At 38.0% G+C, this 21621-nt stretch overlaps 1 protein-coding gene across 1 annotated transcript in view; it reads right to left on the bottom strand.

The window, feature by feature from the left end:
- Nucleotides 1-21621, bottom strand: part of LOC110466072 — a 77135-nt gene that overhangs the window by 11584 nt on the left and 43930 nt on the right. Inside the window, exons 3-24 of the mRNA XM_021522393.1 lie at nt 21381-21509; nt 18952-19278; nt 17543-18470; nt 16921-17388; nt 16091-16263; nt 15481-15722; nt 14691-14893; nt 14338-14478; nt 13006-13128; nt 12489-12563; nt 10815-10889; nt 8728-8802; nt 8079-8216; nt 7563-7741; nt 6731-6936; nt 5460-5663; nt 4305-4511; nt 3661-3857; nt 2875-3168; nt 2367-2594; nt 1771-1914; nt 1307-1442 (exon numbers count right to left, since the gene is read on the bottom strand). Of these exons, the coding sequence (XP_021378068.1) occupies nt 1307-1442; nt 1771-1914; nt 2367-2594; nt 2875-3168; nt 3661-3857; nt 4305-4511; nt 5460-5663; nt 6731-6936; nt 7563-7741; nt 8079-8216; nt 8728-8802; nt 10815-10889; nt 12489-12563; nt 13006-13128; nt 14338-14478; nt 14691-14893; nt 15481-15722; nt 16091-16263; nt 16921-17388; nt 17543-18470; nt 18952-19278; nt 21381-21509 (4892 nt within the window). The remainder of the gene's footprint in view (nt 1-1306; nt 1443-1770; nt 1915-2366; nt 2595-2874; nt 3169-3660; nt 3858-4304; nt 4512-5459; nt 5664-6730; nt 6937-7562; nt 7742-8078; nt 8217-8727; nt 8803-10814; nt 10890-12488; nt 12564-13005; nt 13129-14337; nt 14479-14690; nt 14894-15480; nt 15723-16090; nt 16264-16920; nt 17389-17542; nt 18471-18951; nt 19279-21380; nt 21510-21621) is intronic.

Genomic DNA, 21621 nt, shown 5'->3' with positions numbered 1-21621 from the left:
AGAAGATTTTTGAAATTTTAGTCAATTTGACCCTTTTTGGCCCCGCCCCTCAGGCCCCTGGGGGCTTAGGACTAAACCGGCAACTATTTTTGTTGACCTTTGTCTATGGAAGGTCCCTGCAAAATTTCATTGAAATTGGTTCAGGGGTTTTGGAGGAGAAGATTTTTGAAATTTCAGTCAATTCGACCCTTTTTGGCCCCACCCCTCAGGCCCCTGGGGGCTTAGGACTAAACCGGCAACTATTTTTGTTGACCTTTGTCTATGGAAGGTCCCTGCAAAATTTCATTGAAATTGGTTCAGGGGTTTTGGAGAAGAAGTCGAAAATGTAAATTGTTTACGGACGGACGACGGATGACGGACGACGACGGACAAAAGGCGATCGCAATAGGTCACTTGAGACTTTGTCTCAGGTGACCTAAAAATGTGGAAACACTGTGGGTTTTCATTTATCGACGGCTTATATATCTCATTTTGTTTATATTCTAAAATAAAGGTGTATCGAATCGAAATAATTGAATCGTGGAACAAATATCGAGATACGTATCGAATCGTGGATAAAGTGTATCGTGACAGCTCTAATTACAGCGAACATTTGTAAACAGTGTAATAAACATAGTAATTAAATGTGAAGAGCGAATTTAACATTGGGCAAAAATGGATTTTACCGTCGCGAAAATTTCCCCGTATACAGGTATCTTCAAAGGAGGTTTTGAGTGTTAATAATGATTTACATCAGATTAGTTATTGAAATTTGATTTACAGTTTTTTCTGATGAAACACAGAGAAAATAACAAAAGTGACACATGTTGAATCAGTGTCCCTTCATACAAGGTTGAAGTTGGTGAAAATTTGTATTAAGTCTCAGAATTTCAGGATAATCATTTATACATCTAGGCTTGTTGATAGTAGTATTTTTGAGACATTCATTTTTTTTGTAATTGATTTTGTAAAGGAATGGAAGATACTAGTGATACCTAAACATCTAGGCCGCTTTCATTTATTGCGATCCAAACGGCTGAACCGGTTGAACTAGTTATACCAGTGTTGTTCATTAATGAAATAAGTTTGGACCTAGTAATCTGATGCTGCTTTCAGGTGAGCCTTTACAAAGCCTGCATAAACATTTGCTGATCCGCCAACATGTATACCCGAAAATGTTACTTTTAAAACAGACAAACTGGTTGAACAGGCCCCTATTTTCACATACAATTAAAACACTGTATCTCAATAATGAAATATTCTAAGAAGCAAACACTCTACTATTATATTATTGTATAATAGTGCTATCGGTGAGAATCACCGTTACCTATTGACTGCCATGATGATGAGGACAAACACAGTCATAGAGGCCAGCACGGCGAACACGAACTGGAACACGATGTAGCCGACCATGAGGACAAGGTGACACCAATGGAACCGCAGCACGTCCACCCGAGGCTGGTCTGGAGAGAACAGAGCGCAAGTCAGTTACAGTTATCAGCTTAAAAGCTCAGAGCTATTAATTTTCAACATTTTGACATTTTGAAACCAAGAAGATAAGCGTAAACTTTCCTCAACACTTATTGGACGTTGGCTCTTTTCCCTTACTGTGTTAATTTTCTTACACTCTTGGTTCTTTACCTACATTATTTTGACATTTATTGATTTTCTTATATAATCTGCTCAACTGCTGTCATTTACTCGTACTCGGAAATAATCTTTTGTAATAATTACATGGTTATTTTTAATCCATTTTGTTACCAAATTAAACAGATGATAGATAATACGTACTGAATTTAACACAGATGCCAAAGGTAGCGATGAAGATAAGGAGGAGTGTACCGCCACACACGGAGGCGATAAACGGGATGGAGAAGTGGGGTGGAGTGACATCCTCAGCGGACGACAGCATCAGCAGCTGACCACGGATCACCTCTGTAACACAAAGACACTTGTCCTGTAATAGGTCTGCACGAAAACTAATGAAACTTGTGGATTGGATTTGTGGTACCTTGTAATGTTTTATTTCATTGAGCTATTTATGTCATTTTCCCTATATACCTATATTAATTTAGGTCCCTTATTGTGGCCTCATTTAAGTCTAAGAAATATGACATGAACACCTTTTATGCTTCATGTCCAGATCTTTTTACACATTGAAGGACAAAGGTGTTAGCATTAACAGTTCTTCAGAAGATTTTTGAAAATTGTATAATATCTCCACTTTTTGGCCTCTTATGATATAGCTGAAGTTTTCCATATTGACCTTGTCATATTCCCGTCTTTGGCAGAAGAGAACAGTGTAAAATGCTTATGACATCACAAAAGGTCACTCGAACCTTTGGCTTGTGTGACATGAAAAGTCTTAAACCAATAATTCATCTTACCCTTTGTTGTTGTCTCTATGACCTTTGACCTTGGTTTATAGATGTTGAGGTGGTAGGTGGTCAGCCGATCCTTGATTGTAACAATAAAATCTTTGTCAAAGTAAGGCTTGTCTCCATTGGGAATAAAGAAGGAGATGTTAAACGTTTTGGGGCATTTGATTCCAAGCTCATACTGAAACAACGGGTCACTTGAATAGTCTGCATCCGAAATGTTCAACCTCAGGAAACCTGTAAATGGAGAAATTGTGATTTTTCAAAAACAAATAATTGATTTTTTTTACAAAAACTGCTTTAAAGTATATTATAAAGAAATTATTTATATGACAGTTCTTTTTGTTTGTTTTCAGTCTTTTTTTTTTTTTATATCTGATAAACAGGCAAGTGTGTCATGAAAGTTTGTTACATGTTGTTTTTTTTTCAAATCCAAATTTGACCGATTTTCCTTATTGTTTGTGCTAGCAATACTTGGAATATAAAGATATCTAATTTGAATAATCAATCTTCCCACCTGGGCACGTTTTGATGGCGCCGTACACATCAACAAGCCAATGGGAGGAGTTGTGGGTGATATTGCCGTGGAGACGGTCAAATATGAGCTCGGTGCTAGGGTAGAGGACACTGAGGACAGAGATGTGTTTGTCGACAGCGATGCGGACACGTGGATGGGTGGTGAAGTTGGTGATGATGTAGCTCATGTTGCCCACGTACACCCCCAGCAGGTCTGGAATCGGGACGTATGGGTCTTCTGACCCTGTCGCCAGGACAAGGTCATCAAGTGCTTCGTCCTCACATGACTTACTCCCTGTCAGGATAAAACCTTAGATTGTCATCTAGCTCTGTTAGCTGAACTATTCGATGTCTCAAACAGAAGATACATTATCAAATGTCTTAGGATTGCTAATATGTCTGTTTCTTTGTTAATATGCAATAAAGCACAGGTGGAATTAAGTGCATGCCTTTTTTGATGGTCTGTAAAATGTCTGTCTGTGTGACATATTTAGCTCTATTTCTGTATTGCTAGAAGTCCAACAGTCATGTGGATACATCTTGAGAAGCACTATAAATACCAATTTAAAATACGGCACTGTGATATCTATTTCCTTTTCACTGACTTTAATTAGACTTTGACTTTTGCTCCATTTCCGTCAAAGTTATTTTATACAGCTGAAGCCATGAAAATATTCCAGATGCAATATTTCCACTTACTGTTCAAGAATATTTTATTGATGTTTATATGGTGTGTCCATACATGGTACAAACATAGCAATGAATGATGAAGAACTGTAAAGCTTACCAAATATTGATGATGTCACTTTGAACGGCCACACTGGTCGTGCCAGGGCTGATGAACCAGTGATGTGGGCGTGTTTGACCTTTGCCCCTTCCTCTTTATACACACCCACTTTCATTGTCCCTGTGCTTGGTGTGCCTTGGACAAAATTGGGCATCTTGCCAAGCTTTGAGTCAATTTGTATGGTAATAATCTTGTCCCTATGAAGAAACAAAATTTATAAATAAGTAACAAATCATAACATATTAAATACAATTTTCAACAATAAGTGCATCATAAGATTAATTATTTGTTCCCCCTTCAAACTTGGTAAGAAACCAGGCATATGACTGATTTATTGGTTTTAACCAATGTTCGTTTATTATACTGGACATTATACACATCTATTGACAGCATACCAGTCACATCAGGATCTAAGATGCCTTGATGTTGGGATATGTAAAGAGGAACTTTCCTTCTGTACTTTTGAATGATAAAACTGCGCTCATTGTACCAACTGAGTGTAAGGGGAATTCCCCCTTGACGTGCCAAGTTTGGTTTTGTTGTTCTTTTGTTAAACGTCCTATTAACAGCTAAGGTCATTTTCGTGCCAAGTGACCAGATGGTTCATTATCTCTAAATGAGAACTTCATTAAAGGATAAGTTACCTGTGATCTGTTTTGCCCGTCGTCATCCAGTTGTTGTTACCATAGAGACTGATGTTGTTACGCAATAACTCTTTGTGGAAGTGCATGATGGTATATTCTAACTCGATCAGCTTCTGATGAGTGACTGGCGTCACATGACACAGGTAGTCTTCCCCATTGTTGTAGACTGGTCGGAGACGGAACTCAATCAGGTTTCCTTCCTGACATCTGTAAAATAAGGGCTGACCCTGTTGATCTATACATCAATTCATTGTTAATATAAAAATATGTGTGCTGTGTGGAAATTTTATAATTTCACTTTTACTGAAACAGTGTAAAAGTATACCCTTTGCTATCTATTGACACACTAGACATGTTTAATGCAGCAGGATTAAACGAGTTATCAACTAGAAAGTCTCCACATCACAGAAAAATTTGAAAACCTCAACATGCTAAAAAATCCAGCTGATTAATGATAAACACACAGAATCATTTTAGATTTTAATGAAATAAATACTGTAATGGCATAACAGTGATATCCTTTCACTTCCGTGATAATGGCAACATCATTTAGGACATTTTCTGTATATTATACAGTACCATGTTGTTTAGGTGAATTAAGACTTGTTCCTACCTGACAGTCTGACGACTTATTCCTACCTGACAGTCCGACAAATTGTTCCTACCTGACAGTCTGACGACTTATTCCTACCTGACAATCTGATGACTTATTTCTACCTGACAGACTGATGACTTGTTCCTACCCGACAGACTGACGACTTGTTCCTACCTGACAGTCTGATGACTTATTTCTACCTGACAGACTGACGACTTGTTCCTACCCGACAGACTGACGACTTGTTCCTACCCGACAGACTGATGACTTGTTCCTAACCGACAGTCTGACGACTATTTCTACCTGACAGTCTGATGACTTATTCCTACCTGACAGTCTGACGACTTGTTCCTACCTGACAGTCTGACGACTATTTCTACCTGACAGTCTGACGACTTATTCCTACCTGACAGTCTGACGACTTGTTCCTACCCGACAGTCTGACGTCTATTTCTACCTGACAGTCTGACGACTTATTCCTACCTGACAGTCTGACGACTTGTTCCTACCTGACAGTCTGACGACTATTTCTACCTGACAGTCTGACGACTTATTCCTACCTGACAGTCTGACATCCCCTATCATGGTAATCCCGACATGTGTCTGTACAATTCTGCTGTATACAGCAGGCAAAGCATGTTGGTAACCGTGGTGACCCGCCATCGCCGTCCGACTCTCGCACACCACACTGGCCCTGGTCCTTCATCATGTCAAGTGTACACCGAATTGTACAGTTGAGACAAGCCTCATTTTCAGTCTGGCAACTGGAATAGAAATAAAGTGAAGATCAATCTACAAAAAATGTTCTCTCTTTGACTATAATAAAATACATTGTGTGCCTTCACTGTATACTGAGCTAATTGTTAAAATGTCATGTGATCTGGACTCCTGTCAAGATGTTTTCAAATTCAGTTCCTCATGTTTCAATATCTGATCAAATGTATTTATCCTGGTCACAAGGTTTGCGATGAATAGACAGAAATATGGCTGTTCACGGACAATTTCATATTCCCTACTGCTCCACTGTAGTGACGATGTTATATAAGTGACAGTTTAGCAGTTTAAACTACACAGTAGTGACGATGTAATATTAGTGACATTTTAGCAGTTTTAACAACACAGTAGTGACGATGTAATATTAGTGACATTTTAGCAGTTTTAACTACACAGTAGTGACGATGTTATATTAGTGACAGTTTAGCAGTTTCAACAACACAGTAGTGACGATGTAATATTAGTGACAATTTAGCAGTTTCAACAACACAGTAGTGACGATGTTATATTAGTGACAGTTAAGCAGTTTCAACTACACAGTAACACTATATTTTGTATTACTTTCCAACAAAAGGCCAAAGGGGCTTCTATCACTGGCCTCTTAATTTTAATGCCAATATTAAATACCTTAATTCTTGAAAAGACATTAACATTTTTAACATATCTGAAAAGGTTGCACTGAAAATTAGTCTAGATAATTGATATATTTGACATATGAAATTCCTGTGATGTTAAACACATTTTCATTTGATAACTTTTTGGTAAATAATGGTGACTTTGAATGTTTCTTTAACCAGGCCTCCAGTTTTTTGTAATATCATGAATCTATGCCTTGTGGTCTTAAAGACATTGTTTCACGAAAAAGGTTTATGCTGAACACAGCACTACAGGCTCTTTATACAAAGGGAGCTGCAAAAAAGCCTTGAGCTGAACCTCCAAAATCAGACCGGCAGGTTGAAATTTCCTTGTCTACATTACAGAGGAGTGATACATTTAATAATTTGACCTGGTGTATTATATATACTGCTACGGGTTATGTTTTCTTTGCATTATGTACCTCTCAGATTTCTCAACCCAAGTGTCTTTACTGGTGCCAAACTCGCGCTGGATGGCGTACACACTACTGACGGGGCCTGGCTCTGAACACAGGATGGAGCCCGCGTCGTGATGACGGAGGTCAGGGTACGTGCCGTGTCGGGTGTAGGTATCACATGGCTCTATAACTGTACCAGTCTTTGTCATATACGTTCTGTACTTCTGGTTCTGTAATCACCAAGGAAACAACCAATCAGGAAAGGTATACATCTAGCACATCTTAGAATATAGTATTTATCATTTCTGTAGCCACGACCACAATTCATTTACAACTGTATCACACTTTAGACTATTCCTTCCTGAAATTCTTTGAATCAGTAGTTATGTAAATTGTATGACTTAATTACTTACTTGAAATGAATATAAAATTATCAGGATACACATCATTTTTGAATCAATTTTGAAAACTGTAATTCTGTAATATTCCACAGTACATGATAATGTGTTAACCGAATAAGTATAATCTATATCTAACAAACTGTATATGAAGTGACATTATGCAGTAAAACCTATCAACATCAGGACAAACAGAATCATTAAAACTGACCATCGACAAATGATTGGGATAAATGATCTGGTCAGCGGAAACAGTGTGTCAGTTAATGTAGTCGAGGGGATTGTATCATTTGGCTGGACATACTGTACCAGCTGTATTTGTCCTTGTAAAACCGTAGTTCCATAACAATTTCAAAATTATAAATGTAACAAAGTTCAATTTGTTTACATAAGAATGAAAATATCACTATCTAGCAGTGTTAAAATTAAGTTGTTAACAATAACAGTATTTTTCGTACCTGATGTTTGAGATAAAAGAGTTCGTAGTGAGCAGGAACAGGATAGGGACAATATTGGCGAGTGATGCTTTGTTGTCCTGGGAACGACCTAAGGTCATTGTTGTCAGCATGATCGACTGGCTCAAACACAAACGTTGGGTTGAGTTGTTTGATGGCCACTTTGATGTAGAAACCAGAACCTGAGGCAGAAACAAACACATTTCATACAGAACCTGTCAGGAAAACAAAGGCATTGCTCCTTAAATATCAGCTGACCTCGTAACACAACAGAAATATTTACCTCCATTTTAACCGGCCAATGTTTTACAAAAGACAATTTTTAGTGAAAGAAAATCACATCAAAATCGATTTTTATAGGGATGAAAAATAAATACACAAGAAAGCAGAAAACCTTTATCTAAACAGAACTTGTACGTATAAAAACAGGCACTAAGTTAGAGTTACGTGGTTCTTTATTTCTAAGACTCTGTAGTTAACCTTCGTAAGTCAAAGGTGACATTGACTTGAGACACTGACCTCTGTGAAAGGTGAATCTTCGTACTTCAGTGAAGTCAGACGGTGTATATGGCATCTTGGCCTCCTCATCGGTAACCTCCAGTTGGTTCTCGTAGACCACATTTTCACTAGTCAATGGCTCCCGCAGCTCTGATCGATCTGTCGGTAACATACAGGTGGTATACAGCAAATCACTCATTATTAAATTTAAATCCAATTTGATGACTACATTTTCAGGTAGAAAAGTGTCTGAAGAATAGTTTGGAGAATATATGCAAGGCTTTAACGATCGACAAACACTGACCCACACCAAAACTACAGGTAACTCTTAACTTAAGCTAAGCGATGCTAGAGAAACCAGAGCAGTGCTTAAATTGGGAAATAATGTATGGTAAATATGGTGCTCAAATTAGGAAATAATGCATGGAAAATATGGTGCTCAAATTGGGAAATAATGTATGGTAAATATAGACTGATCAGAAACAAATTACCTAATTAGCGACCTAGGGTCTTTACTTTAATTTAAATCTAAAATAAAGGGAATAAAAATAAACACAACTCAAGGTAGGGAAAACCTTTAACTTGAGCTTAGTGACGGTAGAGAACCAAGAGCCAGTGTTTGTAAAAATACTGGTAAATATCAAGCCAGAGTTGATCCGAGACAAATTACCTCGACATTCACGATTCTGTCTCCTGGTACACTGCTTGTGTTCATACTGGCCTCCCGTACACTTCTGGTGACACACTGAAACGTACGCATTGTTATCATATAGAAGACATTAGGTCATGTAGTAATATACAAATAATCTGTGTGATGATAGCTGCATACAACAAACAGGTGTAGGAGCCTACACTACTGTATACCAAGAAACTTTCGTCCTGACAAATATTTATCCTACAATGGTGAAATCTATATTCGCCCAGAGAAAATTTCGCCCTTTGCCCTTCACATGACACGTCCTTAAATGACCTTAGCTTTTAATAGGACGTTAAACATAATTAAACCAAACCAAACCTTCACATGAAATTATTATATAAAGTCTGTTATGGAATATATTACTGTCATGATAAATTTGCCCTCATTGCTAAAGTCTGTTATGTAATATATATATCTGTCATGATAAATTTGCCCTCATTGCTAAAGTCTGTTATGTAATATATATCTGTCATGATAAATTTGTCCTCATTGCAAAGCGCGAAAAAGGTAAAACTGCGGTGAACATTTCCCAGCATACAGTAGTCTGTAGCGGTTGACATTATTTGTTTTCTTCAATTGAAAAAGAATCAATTAGTGCACTGTTAAAGTAAGCTTGTAACAAATATATAATTTATAAAGTGGAACTTTCACAAAAACGTGTTTCAGACATGGATCCAATTAAGTTTGGGGTAAATGTTGTTTGTGTGTAGATTGCGATCTTTAATTATAAACTTGATGTTGGTACAACACATCAATAGCGCCGAGATCACATCATGTCAGCTATTAGTAACAAATTACTAAATATTTGTGACAGGATGATCTAGACATTGCACCATAATATGATTAACTAATTTGGAAAAATAAAAACAATTGTTCATTAGATGTTTCTTTTCACCTAAAATTGTAATAATAAATTCAAAACAGAAATTATTTGAAATGTTCATATTTTCACAAAATAAAACATATTTGTACTTTAAAAATAACTCTTTCCCCTATATAACATACTTAATGTTCATATTTTCACAAAATAAAACATATTTGTTCTTCAAAAATAATTCTTTCCCCTATATAACATACTTGATGTTCATATTTTCACAAAATAAAACATATTTGTACTTCAAAAATAACTCTTTCCCCTATATAACATACTTAATGTTCATATTTTCACAAAATAAAACATATTTGTACTTCAAAAATAACTCTTTCCCCTATATAACATACTTGAGAACAATACTACCAAACCACTGACATGGGATGTTCCAATATTAACTAATCATATAGATATGATATGTCAGGTATCCCAATATCAAAATGTCTTCTTAATTACCCGAGTGTACATCTCTAAGTTTAAGAAAATATATACACAAAGAACAACAGATCATGCAAAACCAGAGCGTTAGGCAGCTAAAAGTGAGAACTGTATTACTTTCCCTGAGAAATTTTTGACAACAAATTTCCTGTTTTGTCATCAAAATAAAGACAATAAATGGAAGATTTTCGTAAATTTAAATTTATAAATGATCATTTAACAGTTGATTTCTCCGAGATAACAGGTGAGATATGTTAACCTTTGAGAGGAGACATGATAGAGATTTAGTAATAATGATGTGGAATTGGAGGATAAAATCATTATCCCAATCATTAAAGTGACAGAATTCAGAACTGCACATGTAATGTGAGCCCACAAAATATTTACATACTTTCATAAGGCCAACATAATAAATTATCCAAAAATCTCACAAGGAAAAAATAAACAATTTCCTTAGAGAGAAAATCAGTCATGGGGAACAAAGGAATCCCTTTCTTATGTCAAGTGACTAAAGTTATCTTCCCTTGCTGTTGTCGGGTAACAACAGTTATCTTCCCTTGTCGTTGTCAGGTGACATGATCTATCTTCTCTTACTGTTGCCATATAAAAAGAGTAACCTCTCTTTCTATAATGAAAGAAGCCAGAAATTATTTTCCTATCATAATAAAAGTTATCTTGTCTTTATTTGTTCTGGTGGTAAAGAGTTATCTGTATTTTAGGAGACAAGAGTTATCCCCCCGTTGTTACTTACTCCTACAGGTGATGTCATTGTTTGTGTGGCAGGCACTCAGCAAGTAGAAGCCATCGACACACACTTTTGTGCAGGCTAAGGGAAATACAAAAACAAAATAAAAAGTTAAGCTCAAATTATAAAGGTGCTCACCAGGCTGCATCATGTGTCAGAGGCAACAGAATTCCCAAAATAATAGATTTTATCTATTTATAGTCACTTTTTTAACTACGGGTTAATCATTTTATTGTCACAAACAAATTTTAAAGACGCAATAGAATCCTCTTTTAAATAAAATAGCAAATCTTCTTTTTCCAAAAACATTTAAAAATAATAATACCAATAGAAAATTGCCAAAAATTTCAATTCAGTAGTGAAAGCTGATCAACTTGAAATTGCCATAAAATTCTACAATTTCAACTCTTATAACAAATAACCCAAAGCCGTATTTCAGTTTACTTTGAGAAAACTTTGCCAAAAAAACCCCACCCAGTGTTGCCATGCTAATACAGTTTTGGGAGCCTGCTAGTTGCCATGCTTTAAAGCTCATTTATTATTTTACGTATTAAAAGTAAAGCTCATACTTAACAGAATTTTTGACAATTTAAAAGTCATATTATTGCAATTAAATATATTTTTGATTGAATTGATTAGTTCTGGTACCTCAATGACCTTATAATGGCACTTCTGTTGCACACGAAAATGTCTGAGACATATATATAAGTCAATGTAAAGTCACAATGAATTGTGAAACAAAATTATCACATGCAAGTCTTCTACAAATATCAAAATTAAATTTCTTTAAGAGAAATGGAAAAAGGATCTATTGAAACTATAATTTTATCAATTCTTTTGAACCCAGACGTCAATACACAGTTTGTTATATAAACTTTATAGATTGAAAGCCAAAGGAATTGTTCAAATTTTGAAAAAAGGACAAATTCTACCGCTCTTCATACAAAATGATTTTATGGTAAAAATGATGACAAAGTGAATCAGTTCAACATATTTATGTAGATGATGTGAATGAGAACTATGTTTATAAAACACACAACATGTGACTTAACAGTACAGCACTGGAAACAAGTCTTAAGCTGATATATATATCCAGTTTATTGGATATTGATCAAAAACTATCCTTGGTTTGCAAAAATGATTTTGTCTTATTTAAAAAATATTTTTTTCAAAATAATTTGTCAGAATAAAGCAGGTAGCCACATTATTGGTATACAAAAATATTCACATTTTGATTTTATCCCATCAAAAATAAATAATCACATCTGAAAATTGTTATGGGGTACACTTGAAATCTATCACATCTTTTTCAATTGATTAAAAATTATGGTTCTGCCTTAAAATTACTAGAAATATCACCTTTGAAGGTTCGCCATATATACAAGATTATTACCAAAAAAAATAGAAAGAATTTGATTGTTCACTACAAAATACAGTTTTACGAAAAGTTAATTGTTACATGTAAGGGTTCACCACTTGTTTTAGTTTATTAAAAATACATTTGCACATTTAATTATGTAGTAAATTGGTTTAGTTTTATTATGTGTCGATTTGCCACAAATTGAAGTTTTATTACAAAGAAATGCAACATATTTGACAGGGAGCTTGGATTCATTCCACAGGACGAACATGACGGACACAACAGACATGGGACAGCTACACAGATATACTCTATCGTACCTCGACAGATCTTAGGCTGTCTGTTGGTACACCCTTGTACCTCCCACATGTTTTCTGGGCAGCCCTTGGTGCATTCTGAAATACATGCAAACATTTTATTTCAGGTATAGTTTTATGTGGTTAATTGTCAGGTGGGATCATACAACAATCAGACAGGGACAGTGACAAGATCAAGAATCCTAGACCTATTAAAACGCAATCCTTGGACCTCTAAATTCAACAACAGAGGAATACCGATATAAGAAATCTAGCACCTCTCTTCAAAATGTATTAAGCTATAATTAATGTTAGTAACACTGTAATACCTATTTGATAACATCAATTTTTTCATTTTAAAAACTGTTATGACAATCTTTAAAGATATTTAGTTGCAAAATGACTCTATGTATACATATACAGCATGATATTTTCCATTTTGAGCTTTACTCCTATTTCAATTCAATGTAGCTTTATCAAGGACTAAACACTTTAGTTGCTGCTGGATATATTTCATGTCACTCAATCAATCATGACCTACCTTCACAAAACTTTCCATCTCCAAAAAATGGGAAACTGCAGCGACAGTCGTATGATCCCTTACTGTTCAAACAGCCAGCATCCTTGTGACATCGGAAAGTCATTTCATGGCACTCGTTCACATCTGCACAAAACAACAACACCGTTTAAACGTCAGGAAAAACTGACAACCAATTTCCTTTTTAAAAGCAACTATACCTTCCCAAATCATGTCAAAAGGGAAATAACTCTGTTAGGCACTAAATGTGTTTTATGTCTGAGGTTTTACTTTAGTGACAAATAAGGTGTGATGGTCTCTCAAGACAGGTTCTAGTGTAGTGACAGAAGGGGTGGTCTCACAAGACAGGTTCTAGTGTAGTGACCGAAGGGGTGGTCGTATAAGACAGGTTCTAGTGTAGTGACAGAAGGGGTGGTCTCACAAGACAGGTTCTAGTGTAGTGACAGAAGGGGTGGTTGTACAAGACAGGTTCTAGTGTAGTGACAGAAGGAGTGGTTGTACAAGACAGGTTCTACTGTAGTAACATGAGGGTTGATCTTACAAGACAGGTTCTAGTGTAGTGACAGAAGGGGTGGTCTTACAAGACAGGTTCTACTGTATTGACAGAAGGAGAGGTCTTACAAGACAGGTTCTAGTGTAGTGACAGAAGGGGTGGTCTTACAAGACAGGTTCTACTGTATTGACAAAAGGGGAGGTCTTACAAGACAGGTTCTACTGAAGTGACAGAAGAGGAGGTCTCACAAGACAGGTTCTACTATGGAGACAGAAGTGATGGTCTCACACGACAGGTTCTACTGTTCTGACAGAAGGAATGGTCTCACAGGACAGGTTCTAGTGTAGTGACAGAAGGGGTGGTCTTCCAAGACAGGTTCTACTGTAGTAACAGAAGGGTGGTCTCAAAAGACAGATTCTACTGTAGAGACAGAACTGGTATCACAAGACCGGTTCTACTGTACTGACAGAAGTGATGGTCTCACAAGACAGGTTCTACTGTAGAGACAGAAGTGGTGGTCTCACAAGACAGGTTCTACTGTAATGACAGATAAATGGTCTCACAAGGCAGGTTCTCTTTGGGCTTATTCCAGAATTAACAAATGGGGAACCCTGGGGTGGTAAGCACTAAAATATTAAAAGATATCTTAGGTAAGGAATGGTAGGCAGATCTGGTTTTTAACCACATGACCAATAATATATCAATACAGGTGCCTTACACCGCCCTCATAACAATCAATTATGTTATAGCCCTTATCAAAACAGGTAGAGTCCAGACATCAATCTAACTTCCCTGCTTAAACCCATCAATGCACATTTGAGTTAACACCTGAATGTGTTTACCTTTACAAGTGCCATCTTTACTGTCCAGTTTGTAGCCCTTCTTACATATACAGCGTCCCGTGTTCTCATCGCATCCCTGGGCACACTTATTGCCTGTACATAGTGAAGAGTTCATACGCCACAGGATCGGGTCTGAAGCAACTGCAAATAGCAAACATACTGAATTAATACTTTCTGTCTGCATATTTGTTGGAATATCACAAAAACATGCGATTGAAAACTGTTCCAGATTCATTAAACTTGAATTGTTAAATAAAATGAATAAATCTCGTACTGTGAACATATACAGTTAACTATAAACTTAACAGACTATCCGAGTATAGATTAGTGACATTCCCCTAATAACATTCTACCATAGGGTTGAACGTCGAACGGTGATTCCTCAATGTCCGCTTTCTTGTCCTGGTTGAAGTACACACTGATGCGGCGGGCAGCCAGGAAATTTCGTGGGGCATACACAGTCATATAGACCTCAGTTTCAGGTTCGGCCATCTTGGCATAGACTCCACTAGCCAAGCTCAGTATGCAGAGGGTAGATAGGACTGTCAGATGCAAGCTAGAACACAAACAAAATTTTGTTGCCAATATTGAATATTCAAATTTACCTCTTACTATTTATTGTGACCAAGAACTTACATTAGAAATTAAAAGATTTTAAAGATATTTTATTACAGTTACTTATTTTTATCCTGAAAATAATAATTTTACATCATTCACATTGCAGAGGTGTAACTTGCTATAAAATAAACCTTTATGTAACTTAATGCCAGCTCCTCACCTGAAGATGGGCAAATATGGTTTCTGCCTTCTCCCAACCCTCGCTTTTATCCATACACTTTATTCTCAGTGATATTTTTCCTCCCAATTATTCCAAGCTCTCACTGACAAACTACAACCATGTTTGTGTTTTTCTACCCCTGTTCCTAGCTTTCCCTCCTAAGTTGTTTACTAAGCCTTCACTCCAGTTTGTCTTTTTTATCCCAATGTGAAGCTTCCCTCTTAAGGGACATTACCAAGTCTACAACCCAGTTTGTTTTTATCCCTTTAAATGCTTTTATTCTACAGCTATTACTAACTTTTAAACCCAGTTTGCATTTTCACCCCAAATTCTAATCTTCCAAGGTGACTCAGAAATGGACTCACACTTTGGGCCCCAATAGAGGTTTTCCACCCCTTCCTCTGCCCGGTTTCCCTCCTGATGCCTGACGATGACGTTCCCGGTGGCCGTTCTGCTCTGCATACTCCCGCCCTTCGGGGTGAAGGTGGTGAGGGGATCGCCCTTCCTCCCTGGAATAGGAGTACCGGTGCGGGGATTGATAGGTCTTGGAGGGTGGAGCCTGTAGACTGATGTGATTACCTTGGATGTCAGAAATAGCCCTCTGTGCCTGTCAGGTCAACAGTTTATAATTAATTGATTGCTGTGGAAGAAGGTAAGTAACTTTAAAATGTTCCCTAATCTCGGTAACTTTCCTCTAATTAAATACGAGGAAAGTCCTGCATTACATCAATATAAATATTTAAAAGTTTAATCATTTGTTTTGTTCAGCCTGAAAGCGGTCTTTGATTAAACTTAATGCAAATGACCAGTAAATATTGCCCTTTAGCTGCAACCCCAGGATTTTGATTAAATCCATGTTATACAATCGTGAATTTAGCTTTTATATAACATAAAATATGAAGTAAAAAATATCTGTACACAAAAGTCAATAAAATTTATAGATCGCAAAAACGAAGTGACTTCCAGTACACTGACTTGGTTTGGAGGAGGAAGTGGCGGGGGTGTGGCGGAACCGTTGTTGTCGATGAAGCTGGACATGTCGGGCCCGTCAGACATCCCTGAGTCCTGGGACTGCTGCGGAGGTGGGAACACAAAGTGCTTGTCTAATGTATTGGTCGGGGAGGCAGTGGCTGCTATCAGTCGACCACCTGTTACAGGTAATAATATTGGTTAATTACAGTTGACCATCTGTAACAGTTAATATGATTGGTCAATTAAAGCTGACCGTCTGATAAGGTTTGATGATGAAAAAAAGGCATTACTCTTAACACTTTGATTTTGATTATAAAAAAAGATTGGAATAACTGATTATTATGTTTTTTTCAATATCAAATAGAAAGAACTACTTCACATTACTGGTGTATTACTTGATGTAATAAACTCAATTATAAAGCCAGAATTAATACAAGGCTGAATGTAAAAGAAGCAATTTTTTGTGAATATTTATATTCATTTATGTAATATGATAGAAAAATGCCTCAAATTGTTTCCATTTATTATGAAATATAATTATGAAACTTGTCCTTAACATTTTCTTCTAGTTGTTAATTAAATTTTGTAAAACAGAAACTTGTATATTTTCCTGTGTGTAGGGATATATTATGTATATAGTTATTACTCCGTTACTATTACCACTGTTTTTTAACACTTCAGGAATCAATTACTTTACAGAAACTCAAAATTTCAAAATAAAGTGCGTTCATTATATATTTTTTCAGAAAACTTGTAGGAAATTGTGAGCAATTTTTAAGTAAGCAACTTTAACTCTGACTATCAATCGCAATTAGTAGTCCTTGTAAATGTACCTCTCATGTCATCCCAGTCATCTAATCCCGGAGACATCGCAGAGATACCGTGGAGACTGTCTCCGTACAGGAACTTCCGGGCTGCAGGACTGATCGGACTTCCATCAAATGCATAACTAGACCCCTGAGGTCTGATAAATGCTGGGGGACTGGGAAGTGGTAGACTTGCATCTGACAGAATATCTGCGTCAGAATCTCCCAGTGGTGGAATTTCTACCTCAATATCGGATTCACTATCTTCCTCGTCAAAGTCCTTGTCACGCTGTTGTTGATTAGCGTCGAAGATCTCACTGCTACCATAAAGGGAGAATGTTTTCTCACTCATCAAACTGAAGCGGTGACCACCTGGGCTTGTTAGACTATCAGATGTCACTAGTGAAGGAGGATATGGGTTGCCAGTATTCTCCAATTTGCCATACTGGTATAGGTCTTGTACGTCAGAAGTTTGGGGACTTCGAGCTCCTGAAACTAAAAGCACAAATTAAAAATTGAAATTAGAAAAATCAAAGCCAAATTACACATTATTATTAAAGCCCATATAAACCATTTCTTGCCATGTCTTGTTTATTATGTCCAAGTTGACCTTGATATTTGACCTCAGATATATAAGATGAACACCTACCTGGTGTATTCCTGTTTGTTGGTAGAACTGGGGGTTTGACAGGGATGGGTGGGGGAGGTCCTCGACTCTTAAAGCTGGTTAATGGGATGTCCATGGGGTTCTTTTCCATCGTGTAGATCCCAGAGTCCATGGTGGATACTGGGTGGGCCTGGTTTATTGTTGCATAAGCAGGCCTTAGCTGGGAGTTAATGTTGATCCTTGATCCTGTGCTGCTTCCAGGTCGTGACCCCTTACCACTACCTGGCCTTGACCCCGTCACACTGTTAGGTCGTGACCCTGTGGTACTGCCTGGGCGTGACCCAGCATGTTCTGGGGACTGTGGTGTGGTTTGGTGTACGACAGCTGTTACCCTGAAGGGAGAAGCATTGCTGTCTTCACGGGCCACCACAGTCTCTTTACTGCCCTTAACAGTAGTACTATCAGTTCTGGGAAAAATTGGCCGAGAAATCTCCTCTGACATAGCAACTGGGGGTGTTACCATGCCCTTAGCTAGGCGGGGAAGGTTGCGCCCTCTACGACTGGCTAGGTTTGCCAGGGTGAGGTCACCATCTGAATGAGCAACCGGAATGTGAGTGTCCAGTGTTCGGAATGTGGTGATGGCACCTTCCCTGTAAACGTTTTGGTAGGTTCTATCCCCTAGTGATGTATCGGAACCCTCTATAGTTGGCAGCAGACGTCGATTACTTGTATCGTGTTCAGGGGATTCGTCAGATTCATCACTGGACTCGTTCGGATACTCCATCACAGCATCATAAGATGGCGGGTCGTTGAGGGACGGATGTCTCTTGCGTCTAGACATGTCCTTCTTGTAGTAATCTTTGTGAAGCTTTCTAGTCTGAGCCTGCAGGCGTTTCTTAGCAACACGTTTTTCATAATCATACTCATTGTCTCCATCAACTGCGTGCTTTTCTGTAGCTTGTAGTTCCTCCTGCCAAACACAAGATGGACAAAAAATTCAAAATATGTAATTTTTAAACAAACTGTATGAGGACTGGTAGAGAAACGTGGAAAAAATCTTTTTCTACACACTACTGTAAATATTGACTATGGTAACAGTACAAAACTTTGGTTTATTTGTCAAGAAATTTTGGCTAAATAAACATCATATGAAAAGAACAATCTGGCACTACAGGTAGTTAATCAATGTTTACCTGATGCAGCACAGTAAATGTAAAACTGGGACCCCACTGACAAAGTGGATCAGTCCTGTGGAACACCTAGTTAAGACTAGGCTAACTTACTGTGACATGTAAAGAACCATGTTCCATACTACAATCATAACAGAGTAAATGGATTAATGACACCAGGTAAGTGTTAATGGTTAAATAAAGACAATCAAAACTAATCGAAGGGAGATAACTGGCGGATAACCTTTTGTAAATAAGGTGTCTTGCTAATGATAAACCCACCATCTCCATAGCCTCTGCCTCCTCCTGTTCTGGGAGTTCTGGTACTCCTCTCAATGGGTCGTCGTTAGGGAGCGTGTCATGGTCATCGTCTCCCCGGGGCAACATCATCTCATCCCCCTGTGTCGCAGACAGATGCATGCTGTTCCTCACTCTGTACATGACGTTGCCATGGCGCAGATTGTCCTGTTCAATGTCGATGTATTTTTTACTACAGTACCACCACACTGCATACAGAATAGCCAGGGTGGCTACCATACAAGCAGCCACACCCACCAACAGGAATATCCAGCCAAGACTGATAGGGCGTGCTGCAGAGGGCTCTTCATACTGAAAATACACAAACTACAGTAATACCAGGACTGATAGGGCGTGCTACAGAGGGCTCTTAATACTGAATATACACAAACTACAGTAAGACCAGGACTAATAGGGCGTGCTGCAGAGGGCTCTTCATACTGAAAATCCACAAACTACAGTAAGACCAGGACTGGTAGGGCGTGCTACAGAGGGCTCTTCATACTAAATATACACAAACTACAGTAAGACCAGGACTGATAAGGCGTGCTACAGAGGGCTCTTCATACTGAAAATACACAAACTACAGTAAGACCAGGACTGATAGGGCGTGCTCCAGAGGTCTCTTCATACTAAATATACACAAACTACAGTAAGACCAGGACTGATAAGGCGTGCTACAGAGGGCTCTTCATACTGAAAATACACAAACTACAGTAATACCAGGACTGATAGGGCGTGCTACAGAGGGCTCTTAATACTGAATATACACAAACTACAGTAAGACCAGGACTAATAGGGCGTGCTGCAGAGGGCTCTTCATACTGAATATACACAAAATACAGTAAGACCAGGACTGATAGGGTGTGCTACAGAGGGCTCTTCATACTGAATATACACAAAATTCAGTAAGACCAGGACTGATAGGGTGTGCTACAGAGGGCTCTTCATACTGAATATACACAAACTACAGTAAGACCAGGACTAATAGGGCGTGCTGCAGAGGGCTCTTCATACTGAATATACACAAAATACAGTAAGACCAGGACTGATAGGGTGTGCTACAGAGCGCTCTTCATACTGAATAAACACAAACTTCAGTAAGACCAGGACTAATAGGGCGGGTTACAGAGGGCTCTCCATACTGAATATACACATACTACAGTAAGTCCAGGACTAATAGGGCGCGCTGCAGAGGGCTCTTCATTCTGAAAATACACAAACTACAGTAGGACCAGGACTGATAGGGCGCGCTACAGAGGGCTCTTCATACCGAATATACACAAACTACAGAAAGACCAGGACTAATAGGCCGTGCTACAGAGGGCTCTCCATACTGCATATATACAAACTATAGTAAGACCGGGGCTGATAGGGCGTGCTACAGAGAGCTCTTCATACTAAAAATACACAAACTATAGCAAGACCAGGACTGATAGGGCGCGCTACAGAGGGCTCTTCATGCTGAATATACACAAACTTCAGTAAGACCAGGACTGAAAGGGTGTGCTACAGAGGGCTCTTGATACTGAATATACACAAACCACAGTAAGACCAGGACTCATAGGGCGTGCGAGAGAGTGCTCTTCATACTAAAAATACACAAACTATAGCAAGACCAGGACTGATAGGGCGCGCTACAGAGGGCTCTTCATAATGAATATACACAAACTATAGTAAGACCAGGACTGAAAGGGCGTGCTGCAGAGGTCTCTTCATACTGAAAATACACAAACTACAGTAAGCCCAGGACTGATAGGGCGTTCTACAGAGGGCTCTTCATACCGAATATACACAAACTACAGAAAGACCAGGACTAATAGGGCGGGTTACAGAGGGCTCTCCATACTGAATATACACAAACTACAGTAAGACCAGGACTAATAGGGCGTGTTACAGAGGGCTCTCCATACTGAATATACACAAACTATAGTAAGACCAGGACTGATAGGGCGTGCTACAGAGGGCTCTTCATACTGAATATACACAAACTACAGTAAGACCAGGACTAATAGGGCGTGCTACAGAGGGCTCTCGACAATCCAATGTTTCAATTTTGCAGTAGATTTTGTTTTTGTAAAACTGAACAATTATAATATTTGTGACGGTGGGAAATATTATCAATATTTTCAATAATATTCATCAGTTTGGAAATAAGTAATATCAAAGTTTTACAAACAATACATGCACTATTGACTGGTTCCTTTGTCAAGTTATGATGTGCATTGTTTGTGTATAAAGTAAAACTTTGATATTATTATCAATAATGTTATGCAGTACTCAGGTTGTATACCTGGACAAAGATTACAAGACACGGAATAATTCAATATCGACTTCAGACACTGAATAAAAATTAATCTAGTCCTGCTAGCCCAAATCATAGCCCTATAATTTCTCTTTTGAATAATTCTTACCACTTGAATGAGTAGTCTCCCCTTGTCAGCAACCATCTGTGAGTGTACTGCATAGGCTTTGTCGATAGAGGGCGCTGTGATATTTAGCAGGACTTTAAAATCATCCGATTCCTTAAAGTGGACAAGTCCCTATAAGGAAAAATTACTCGTAATCAAACTGCCAAATACATAACATGTTAACAATCTTGAATTGACTACCTCCATTAAGATAAATCATTAATCGTGCCAATTGTTACTGAAA

Source organism: Mizuhopecten yessoensis, unplaced genomic scaffold, assembly GCF_002113885.1.
Source record: "Mizuhopecten yessoensis strain PY_sf001 unplaced genomic scaffold, ASM211388v2 scaffold213, whole genome shotgun sequence".
NCBI lineage: Eukaryota > Metazoa > Mollusca > Bivalvia > Pectinida > Pectinidae > Mizuhopecten > Mizuhopecten yessoensis.
This window is presented reverse-complemented; position numbering and strand designations above follow the sequence as displayed.